The following is a 12057-nucleotide window of genomic DNA, read 5'->3' on the forward strand; positions in this document are numbered from 1 at the left end:
GTAGTACTCCAAGTCTGAGTATTTAATCCATACAGAAAACGTTGAAAGAACAGTCTGATTGAAAACTGAAATTTTCTGATTGAAAAAAAAGTTTACAATCATGCAAAAATGTACATCTACTTTCATGTAAAAGAAATACATCCGAGTACATTTTTAAATAAAGCCTCTCTCTCTCTTTCCCTCCCCCACACTACAGCGATATTAGGTCTCATAGTTTGCTAATAAGGATTACCTGCGTAAATAATCCAACCTGTGTCATGACACTATTATCAAACACAGTAAAGTCCCCAGGCATTTTCTACATGCAAATGCAACTATGAAGACACAAAACTTCTGTTTACCCAGAAAGCATTTTCTTGTTTATTCAATTCACAGTTCTGTTATATTGTAGAAAAAGGACTTACCATCATCAAGAGTAATGTCCTGCAGGCCGATGGTACGAAAGGTAGGCTCTCTATCCTCCGGCTCCTGTTTGATGTTAAGACTCTCTCCCTGTTGGGCAAGCGTGTTCACCAAAGACCCTGCTGGGGACAACACAGCCATTACAGGACTGCTTGCCTGAGGTGAAGGCTGTCCAGAGAGAGGTAAAGGCCCTAAGGGGCTGTTAGATGTGGGTGAAGTTGAGGTGGGTGAATGATAGGGGAGAGAATGGAGCTGGGGTGAAGAGGGCCCGGAGTGTGGAGATGGCACCATATGGACAGAAGCACTGGAGGGTGTCGGACAGGAAGCGGACCGCTGCCCTGCTGGATGGTACACCAGAGGATGCTGGAGCTGTGGCACTGGCTGGCCCAGTGTGTGAGTGGGTGAGGGGACCTGCCCTGGAGTGGGGCAATGGTAACCTAGAGAGTGCAGGTGCGGGGCAGAGTGTGCCATGACCTGGCTGCTACTGGCACAGGCGGCATGGCTGGGGCTGGAGCCGGGCCCTGCCGCTACTCCAGTGGTGGGTGTTGAAGAAGCAGGGCCGTACACCATCCCCAAACCCAGGTTGTGACACCCAGCTGGGTCAGCCTGGAAGGGCATCCGCTCGTAGGCCTGTGGGGAGCCTGCAGTCATAGGAAGACCGTGCTGGCCGTTGAAGGGCATGTTGTGCTGTAGGGGTGGGTATGAAGGTCTGGCAGTGGCAGCAGGGCCTGGGTGGAAGGGCATCTGGCATTCATGAGGCGCATTCAGCCCTTGAGCCTGAAGGTGGGGCAGGTGGGGAAGAGTGGGTGAGCCCATCGGGGCGCAGGGGGCCTGGAGTGGGTGCAGGCCTGGAGCCAGGCCACGCGGGGAGCTGGACAGACGGCCGTCTGGTGGGTGGGAGTGCTCTGGGGAGGACAGCGGCTGAGCGCAGACCAAACTGGCAGCATGGACCAGAGGCATGGACATGGGTGGCACGGCAGGGGAGTCGAGATCTTCTCTATGTTCTTGCTTGACCAGAACTGGAAAGGTGAAATGAGTGAGGAAACAAAAACATGATGTGAATTAATTACTTAGCATTTCACTTTAGCATACCAATATTTTTATCTATTCAGGTTTGGCTTTTTTTATTCAAAGCATTAATATCCAATAAAACTGACAGCAATATTACACAACAAACAAGAATGTTCAAGAATTTTGCCCAGTGCAAGTGTTCTCCTCCTTTCTTCCACGACGACATCTAAACTCGACGTGCGCAAACAATGAGTAACAGCCACATAGTGTTCAGTAACCTACTTCCCGATCTGCTGTTTCTCTGGCCCGCATGTGTGGGGGATATTTTTACTTGTCGTGGACTCTGCGAGAGCATATGTTGCCTGCTTGAGTGCCATGTAAACCAGTGCTGAGTTTGGGAACTGAAGAATGCTGTCTGCCCTCCAGCACTGCTCCAAATGGGAACCAAAATTCAGTTTACGGCCCGTTCGCTGCTACAAGGCCATTACTGCAGTTAAGACATGGCTTCATCATATAGAGAGCAAGTGATGGCCATGTGTGGGAGAGAGAGCGAGCGTGTTTCAGTCTGGTGTTACTAACTGTATATCCTCAACGTACTCGGAAACAAAAACAACGACGAGTTTAGTTTCGACTGATAACTGCAATTTAGAGCATACATTTCCAGATGTGTTTTGGAAAAAGGCAGGTGTCTAAAAGACTTTTAATAAAGTTTATAATAAACAGTGCTAACACCATTCACAGTGTATGTAGTTTGAATGAAGACCATATCATCTGTTTGTCGCGTCTGGTTTCTTATTCATAACTCATGAAGAGTCTGGCTCTGTTCTAAACATACAGCACACCTCAGCCCTTCCCCCTGTCATGCCACTTTCTCTGCAGGCCGATGCCATGACAACCACAGTCGCTACAGCCCGTTCACAATATTGGCTGCATGGGCTGTCTTCTGATTGGCTGAGGCTCGACGGGTTAGTGTGGAAAACAGGAAACCCTAATTTGAGTGGGTGCTTTGTGGAGCGAACAGGGTGGGCGGGAGGCTGGCCTCAAACAGTCTCGCTCTCCCTCTCTCTCCGTCTTTATCTCTTCAACAATAAACTCAGGTTTGCATGCAACGTGGTGATAGAGACACAGAAAAAAGTTGATCACGTGTGATTTAATTACGCCAACGCTGTTTTTCGGTTTGACTCGCTTTGGGAAAATAATAACAAACCAGATCATGGCTATGAGAGCCACACACGACTGCACTTTATTGGAACTCTCGAAGCCATAAATAGACCAGCATCCAGAGTGCAGCATTGTTTGTTTCATTGTATGTTCAATGTCGATTTTAAAAGCTAAATGTGCGGCTGCAATGCATGTCAACCCAACACATCACATCACATCACATCTCATCACGCAAATCATTATTAAAATATAACAATGTGAATCATCAACCTCAAAGTCATGATTCAAAAACTTTTGAGAATTTTTTTCTTAAAAATGCACAACAATTATGTATAACATGACTAGTCAATGGAAGACAGAAACTCCATTAGACAGGCAGAGAGAGAGAAAGAGTAAAAGACAAACATATCTCATCCCCCATTTACTGCCATAGTATTTATTTTCCCTACTATGGCAGTACATGGGGGATGAGATCTGTTTGGTTACTGACATTTTTCCAAACATCTCCCTTTGTGTTCAGCAGAACAACGAAATTTATACAGGTTTGGAACAACCTGAGGGTGAGTAAATGATGACAGAATTTTCATTTTTGGGTGAACTATCCCTTTACGAGGGTCCAAATCTTCTATACACTTGCCTCCAGCCACATGTAAATCATGCTGAATCTTGTTTTAAGGTGTTTTACATGAGCGGTTAACCAGGTGCTTAACTGTTACTGGAACAACCTCATCCCTAACCACACTGCTGCACTGTGCACACGGGCATCATCAAACGGGAGAACCCACAAGTGTGCCATTGTGTTTCTGTTAAGTGAAGTTAGTAAGAAAACTGTTTTGCATGAAGTCACACAATTGCCCTGAGGCCAGACTTAATGTGAGCTTTATGCAACGTGGATAGTTAGGATGCCAGTCAGCACAAACTTATGAGTTTGAAATAACACAAAAGATATTTCAGTTAATTTTCATATTGTTCTTTTGTATTTTGTTACACCAAGTAGTTATTTTTACTGTAACAAAATAGCGTTTGAATGCTGATTTCAATAACATTTTAAAAACCATTTATGATGTTGTAAAGATACACATTCAAAAAAAGTTTATAAAAAGATTTATAGTGAATGTATAATGTACCTGGCAGATAGGTAAAACGTTGTGATTGGCTCCTTTTCCGTTTGCCGTTGCACACGTTAAACTGCACCTGCATGGCTGAGGTGACCGTCTTGCTGTGATATTGAGGCACCTCCACAACGATGCTTGACTGCAGATGGAGACATGAAACATGATTGTGTATGTTTTACTGCATCTCTGGAGGATAAAATGTACATTTTATTTCTAGTATGAATTTAAAAAACATAAATTGCTTGAGGGAAAAGGACACCATAATTATGCAAGTAAAATATATCATTGATGTCCGAAGCTCAGCTCAAAATTGCACCACAGAAAAACACTACAATGTGTTCCAAGTTTATCTTGTGTTGAACATTTAAAAGACCCAGATTCTTAATGGAGGTTGTCTCATGATAGTCAAGAGACTTGATCATTTTGCTCAGGAGGATCTCCAAACATATTTATTTTGTGTACCGTCTGTGCTTTAGCTGGCAAGTGAGATATGCGTTAAAAAGAAAGTATTTGCTTACTCCTTGACTCTTCTCTCGGATGACCTTTGCCTCAACCTCCCACTGCGGCCGTCCATCTGAAGAAAGGAAAGCATTAGCTACATTAGCATGACTTTTTATGGCACTAGCAAACACACACACTGACCTGAACTATGTCTCACTATGTAGGGGGGCAATTTAGCTAAACTCACTCTCTCATCATCATCCCATCACCATGGCCGTTTCTCAATTCCAACTTGTGTTCTTTTGGAGACCGGTCTTGCGAGGCAGCCTCGGAAGAACGAACTTGGACGGGCGCACTGCAGTGACTTCTGGGACTTCAAGCGGATTCCGTAGGCGCGCAAGGCTACATACGATGCATCCTTGATATCAAGAACACATCCGGGTACTTTCATGAGTTCTCTGTTCTTGTGTTCTTGAGTATTGGAACCGGACTTGGAAGGTTATTGATGGCGTAGAGCAAGAACACAAGACCGCCGAAGAACGCATATTGAGAAACGGCCCACGTCTTTGAGAATGTGAACTAGGGATTTAGATTACAAATAGCCAATTCGTATTAAGATCATAAGATTGACTGGAAGCAAGAAACTGCATGATTCTACAGGTGAATCCACAGAGAACCTTGACAAAGTGTGTCTTGCACTGAGAAAACTACACTGAGAAATTGCATTAGCTTGCAAACTACATGCTTTTCCCAAAATGTCAGCCTAACCCGTGAAGCCTGTACAACACTGCACAGAGTCAGACTACCAAAACAAATGTTATTTTAAACACTACAATGAAAGAAGAGTACTAGTTGAAATAGTAGAACAGTACAAAGAGAAGCAATTTCTTTACAAGGGGCAACTGAAGAGTCTAACAAAAAATCAGATCAACCTCACACTGACCAAAAAAGAGAATACGCTCGGGCCTCTAACAGGTAATGAGATCATAAGAGACCCGTTACAAACAGAGATGAGAGATGTGTGTAATACATGTAATAAATTGTTATTAACTGTATAATGTGGGAAACATTCTGTCACAGCTGTCTGGACTTCAAAGAGTGAGAAAGCAGAGGAAACTTGTTAACCATGATCAAGCGAGGTAAAAAACGTATTAACCTAACCTATTGTTAATTGCATGATATATAACTGAAATACAATCTTTTAGTTCTTGATAGAAGTTTGACAGACAAACAGTAGAAAAATCCTAACAACGTATGCAAGTATGTTGCATGTGTAATAATAACATTTGCACATGTGCGCACAAAAAAATAGCATAGAGCATACTTGTTTACTCCAGATTTTTGATCACCAATGGGTGTGCCCTATATATTTATTAAGACAAACACATTTCAAAGGAGGAAAATGAAGAGTGTATGATACTGCCATGAGCAGTTTTCATAATCACCTAGCATATTACTCTCCAGAGACTGTTTTGTTTGCATGAGGTTACTGTGTAGTGTCTCAGCTCACCGTTCTGCTTATGCGAGAATGACCTTGGATGCCTGTGACTTCAGCGGTAGTAGTATTGCAGCACATGTTGACATTCAACACACACTGGAGAGAAACCGGAGAGGGCCCCACATGCGCATCATGAGGGCAGGTTCAAACAGGAACCAGACACTAGCGCCTGGTGACAAGCATGCGTGTAAACCTCCCACCCCCCTACTGAGAAATGCAGCTGTTCTGTTATTACTATGTGATAAGCAAACTCAAGAAAAATAAACGTTCGGCAAAATCATACGAAGCTTTTATGTGCAATTATGTGGAAATGAAATGTCCGTCTGGCAAGCGTAAACTAGCATCACCTGAAACAGATGTTTAATGTTACTCTTCACTTCCTCTCTTACAATTGCATGAATCATTAATTATAAAATACGTTTTTGCTAGCTTTCTTGGGTTAGATTTTTTTTAAGCGTATCTAAGGCATGAATTTATCATCGAGAACTTTAGACTGATGTTTTTGACAAAATTAATTCTGTTTGCTTGTTCATACAAATCATACAAATGCTCTATGAAATTAACGACACTTTACAATAAGGTTGTTTGTAAAAAAATTGTTAAGGCATTAGGTAACATGAACTAACAATAAACGACACATCTAGACTCAAGAGCATTTATTAATCTTAGTTCATGTTGATTTTAACATTCACTAATACATTTTTTAAAATCAAACATTGTACATGTTAATATTAGTTAATACACCACAAACCAACATGAACAATTGAATTGACATTAACTAACATTAACAAGGATGAATACATGATGATAAAACTATATTGCTCAATGCTAGTTTATGTTAGTTAAAGGGACAGTTCTCAAAAAAGGAAAATTCTGTCATCATTTACTCACCCTCAGATTGTTACAGATCTGTATACATTTCTTTGTTCTAATGAACACAAAGGAAGATATTTGGAAAAATGTCAGTGACCAAACAGATCTCACCCCCCATTTACTGCAACAGAAGGAAAAAGAAATACTATGGGAGACAATGGGGGATGAGATTTGCTTGGTTACTGACATTCTTCCAAGTATTTTCCTTTGTGTTCAGCAGTTTTGGGTGAACAGTCCCTTTAATGGATTTAATAATGTTAACAAACCTTAATGTAAAGAGTTACCAAATTAACCAATGTTTATTTCAATTCTTGAATAAAAGGGCAGAGCAACCTTACAATTTAGTTGTGTGGCTTTTCTGGTGTTAAAAACATTACTTATTTGACTACTTCACTGTATTTATTTGCTGTATCCAACATTGTTAAATACCAGATTCAACTGCTCAAAAATAAGTCATGGAATCAGAACATGGACATAACTAATTACTGTAGATCCAATAATTCATCGTCTTCTCCTATGTCTTCTCCTATGTCCTCTTTCATCCCGTACTGCTAGAGCGGGCCCTAGGGACAAATGCCTCCAAAACACACAGTCCAGTGCCAGTCTACAGAAAGATCCATCTTCTCCATTTATCTACTATACCCATAGCAGCTTGGAATGAATTGTGGATAATTTGATGTATTCCAGACTTAATCAACCCTCAGCCCGAGAACGCATGCCAGCTTTGACTTATTTTCCAATCTCTATAAACTCTGACTGGGCGCACATGGGTTAGTTCGGTCTCAGCATGAGTGACTAATGACACCCTTTTTGATCAGAAATACAGACCCCACTCAAAATATAATACTTAATCCATGCTCACGTAATGTGATTACAAAAAGTCAGACATGTCGCTCTTAATTTTTTTACAAGATGCATTTTTCCTCCTTAAAAACATTACCACATAAAATATTAAACAGTACATTTCTCTTTATGAGACGTGTTCATAGCAGCTCATTTGAACGTTTTCTGTACAATTCCACTGTTATTGGACACCTTTGTTCATAAAATAAATTAATCATTGCACTTTAAGACTACAATAACAAAGGGATCTGAAAATGTTTGCTTTTTTATTTGATTCTGTCAGCATCCATGCAAATTGATGTCAGTATAGGTCTAAGACAACTATCATATCAGCCAGCACAAAAATGACTGAAAGCACCTTTAACTGCCATATTCCACTGATATAAAACACAACTGGATGAGCGATGGAAAATCTACAATCAGTAATGCAGAACACAGCTCACACAAATCACACAGAGGCTGTCTGATGATCACCTACTCGAAAAGATATGAATTTTTCCCCGAGTTGCTCAAGGCAAGATGTGAGGGCCAATTTTCCAGCCTGCTTGTTCTAACGTTTCAGAACTTTCCATTTTTATACATCGCAACAAAAGCGTGGGCAAACACCGTACAGGTCCCCTTTAGCACTTTCCTGTGGGCACGCTGTGCCAATTAGAGGAGAGGTGAGCTATAAAGAGCGTCTTTCTAACCGAGTCGGTTTGTGTGCATGTGTAAACTGCTATTGAATGAGTCACACAAACAGGCTCAAGGCAGGCCAGGACTCATATTCCCAGAATGCCTTTCATTCATTGCCTTCATCTGAGGCTGGTCCTAACTTGTGCTCCATTACTGAAGAACGAGTGTCTCCATGAGCAATGGAAAAAATGAGCAAGAAAGAAATGCAGAGAGAGAAGACAAAGTGTGAGAGACAGAGTTGCTTATCAAAGTATTTCAGTACACAAATCATACTGGAACGAGTCAGGGACAAAATTATGTTTCTCCACCAGATCTGTCTGATATGGTAAAAAGTAGGAAAGCGAGAATACCAAGTCCGGTGGAGATGTTTGTAAGGGTTTTGTCCAGTGATTTCAGATCACAGTGAGACTCAAAGGATCAACACAAATCTATACAGACAGACCACTGCTGGGAGCTTATGATAGTCTAACCCCAAAAAGTCACAGTCTAATAAAGCCTCTTGACTCTACTGTGACTGACAGCCACATGGCAGCCCTGCTTGTTGAACATGGGAAAATAGAGCCACAGCTAGAGTCAACATGGTGACACATACAGTACTGGAAGAAAAACATGTGTTTGTAATTTTGTTTGTATAAATTATTTGAGCCCAAGTCTGAGTAATACTGTGATCCCAAGGTATGACTTAGTCTCTTCTCAGTTAATACCTGTGTATTTATATTATCCTTAACAAGTCATGGCGTGAGAGAATCACTCAAGTCCACAACATAATAATGCCAGAGAAGTAATGTACATAAGTGTTACTCTAAGTATGAGTAATAGTAATAGCATACTACTTTAAAATCAATTTAATGTTATACATCATGTGATAAATTCTCAAAAAACAGCTCTCACTGGGACAGTACGCACATAAATGTACTAATATGTAGCATTTGGATACTAATATGTACGGTTAACCGTTGTATGGTGCTCATGTTTTTGTTATTCAGCCAAATTCGTGGGTCTAATGAACCCACAGCTTTATTAGATTTTCCAATCAATACAGTCACAAAAAATAAACTTTACTTTATCCCAATTACAAGCAAGAATATACGCATGGCTTATATTTGATTTACCTCTGTTAAATCACATTCATGAAAAAGCTGCTATTTGTTTTTGTTTTTTTGGAAAAAACTATGATATGGGTGAAACAAAGATATTTATCTTGAATAAATATTAACATCTAATCTTTTTTGTAAACATTGAAAATGAACACCACACAAGGGATAATGTACAGTAATAAGCATCATTTAGGGGAAATAAGTTAGACACACTGTAAAAAAAATAATCACCTATTTCAGCTGCCTTCAATTGTTAAATCAATCAATTAAATCAGATTAGCTGTCAATCGAACTTAAATTAAATTGAACTGACTTAAAAAATCGAGTTGTAAAATACAACTAGATTTTTTAGTCAGTTCAATATAATTTAAGTTTGATTGACTCATATCACCCCCCAAAAAATTGTACTGCATTAATATAAAAAAACTGTGGTTGAAATAATTTATGAAGCAAAACAAAATTGTGATGTGTATTATGAAGAATTACGGATCCTCATGAATATTTATAAGCACATTACATTACTCTTCAGTGTTTTCAAGCGAAACACTGTCAGAGTTTTTCTCTTGAGATACTGTGTGAGACAGTGAGCGATCAGCAGCCTCCCTGCAGACGCAGCAGTCGTGCTGACCTCTGAGTCATCCTAACAGCAGATGCTGCGGACTACAGGTGATCTCCAGAAGATCAGTGACACGCCACTACACGGCCAACCATAAATCTACCTTGCGTGTGTGTGTGTGTGTGTGGAGAAGAGGAAACACAGAGTTCATAAATATAAGGAAATGATGGTGTTTTTGTTTGTGCATCTTTTTGCCTATGTGCACGTTTTCATGTTGATGTTATGGATGTAGGTGCGTGCAGACTGCATTTACGTGTGCATGTATGTGTGTGTGTGCGTGTGTATGAAGTGAGTAAAAAGTGTGTATTTGAGCGCAGTGGTATTTGTGTGCATGTAGGTGTGTTAAATTGCACACATACATGCACACACGCACACACACACACACACACAATGTTTTCAGAGGAGAAGGGAAATCGTGGGAGGTCAAGACGATGATAAAGCAAAGATAAACCTTTTGAAAAAAAACAATCAAATCCTACTGTGAACCGAGAAGTGAGAAATCGACAGTTTCACATTTTAACCATAGCTCTAGCTTTCCAGGCAAACAGACCTGGCTCTCTTCTCTTTAACACTAAGAATCTTTTAGATTTTGTTAAAATATTTATATTTTAACAGAGGTTAGTAGGGATGTAACAATATAAAAATCTCTGTATAAAGTCTTTACGGCAATACCTGAAGTCCACAGTACGATATTTATTGCAATATTTAAAATGACAAATGATGACTCGGAAACGTGCCATAAGCATCCTCTTTTCTTTAACTCATACCTCTCAGCAACAGTTATGATTAGAGGATATAGTATGAGATGGGTCAAATGACCTAAAAATCCCTTTTATAAAATAAAATAATTGCACCAGATGGACCTTGCCAAAGGTAAAATCTATTATTTTTTTCAATTTTGCTATTGCAATAACACGATATTGATAATATACAATAGAGGTTAGTGCAGGCATAACTGCAACCTGTAACTGCAAATGTATTCTTTTAACACCATAATGCATCAAAACACTGTATAATGCTCCATATAATTACTGTAGCTGTATATTGTGAATAACTGTAAAAACAGATATGCATTAAATAACACTAAAATATTTAGTATTTTGGAAGTGTCACCCTCCATAATGCTATGGTGTTAAGAGTGGCACTCTCTGCTACAGTTTCTAGGGCACTGCAAGGATGTACTGGGAGGTTGCTAGGTAGTGAGTCTTCATAAAGACATTTGAGGTGCATACTCAGCAATACTTGCAACCTGTAAGTAGTACTTCTAAACTTAAGTAAAGGATATTGTACAGTCAGCTGGACATTACTGCAAAATAAATAAACCATGACAGGGTGATGCAGGAGTCTTACAACACCCTGAAGGGGTTTATTTTACGATAATGACTTGCCAACGGTGCATTATGCCATTTAGCACATGGCTTCTTACCAAATAAATAAAGTGACATATTTATTAGAAATTAAAAATTATAATACGAGAAGAGTCCAGAGTGATATCAAGAGATAATATAGTAAAGCGTTGTAGGACATCACCTGCCGATTATTTGAACTGTTTGATCACAAAATGCTGTAAAATAAGCTGCTACTATAGTTACAGTAATAACTCTTACCAGGACCTTTCTCCAGAAAGATGACCTTTGACTCGGGGAAAAAGTTAGAGCCAGTGATGACCATTTCCTCCCCTCCACTCACAGAACAGCTGCTAATACTGGCCTTCTCAACCTGAGGTAACTCCTGTGCTGAGCGCTGAGCTATATATAATATTGATACAAACACACAAAAAATTCAACTTACACATGGGACATTACGATGTGTGTTTCTTTTGTGCACTTAAGGGTGTGTGTGCACATGAGTGTATCGGTCTGTGCGAAACCTACAGCACTCCACTGGAATTGATGCAGCCTGTAGTGAGACCACTTTTCCGTTGGGTTGTGGGATGTGAACCCTAAACACCACACGAACCCGAGTGTTTTTCCGTCCAATATCTGTCTCTCCTTTCCTCAGCTCGATGTCTGAGTTCCTCAACTTCAGGATTCCAGCACAATCAATACTGAAAAACACAGCAAGAAGAAAACCTCAGAGAAGAGTATCATTAACAATTCCATCATACAACAATGTTACTTTTGGGATTCATGTTTTTTCATTGAATTGATAAATGACTGATAGCAATCAGTCACAATGGGGACATAACTGCACTGTTTTACAAAAAGAGTTGAATTTTACTAAAATTAAAACTTTGTTTATTGAAATAAAATCAAATATTGTCTTAGAAGCTTAAACTAAACGAAAAATTGAAATGAACTGAAGAACATGAACTGAAACAAGTTT

The 12057-nt window shown here is 39.9% G+C and overlaps 1 protein-coding gene across 2 annotated transcripts in view; it reads right to left on the bottom strand.

Annotated features, from left to right (window-relative positions):
• The window catches only part of nfatc3a (nuclear factor of activated T cells 3a), a 109869-nt gene that overhangs the window by 14609 nt on the left and 83203 nt on the right, over positions 1-12057 (bottom strand). Inside the window, exons 5-9 of one of the 2 annotated variants that reach the window (XM_057342600.1) lie at positions 11607-11779; positions 11346-11480; positions 4208-4263; positions 3702-3828; positions 405-1421 (exon numbers count right to left, since the gene is read on the bottom strand). In XM_057342600.1, coding sequence (XP_057198583.1) covers positions 405-1421; positions 3702-3828; positions 4208-4263; positions 11346-11480; positions 11607-11779 — 1508 coding nt within the window. Of the gene's footprint in view, positions 1-404; positions 1422-3701; positions 3829-4207; positions 4264-11339; positions 11481-11606; positions 11780-12057 lie in introns of both variants that reach the window. The other variant, XM_057342592.1, reaches the window with a different exon arrangement.

Source organism: Triplophysa rosa, linkage group LG1, assembly GCF_024868665.1.
Source record: "Triplophysa rosa linkage group LG1, Trosa_1v2, whole genome shotgun sequence".
NCBI classification, from domain to species: Eukaryota; Metazoa; Chordata; class Actinopteri; order Cypriniformes; family Nemacheilidae; genus Triplophysa; species Triplophysa rosa.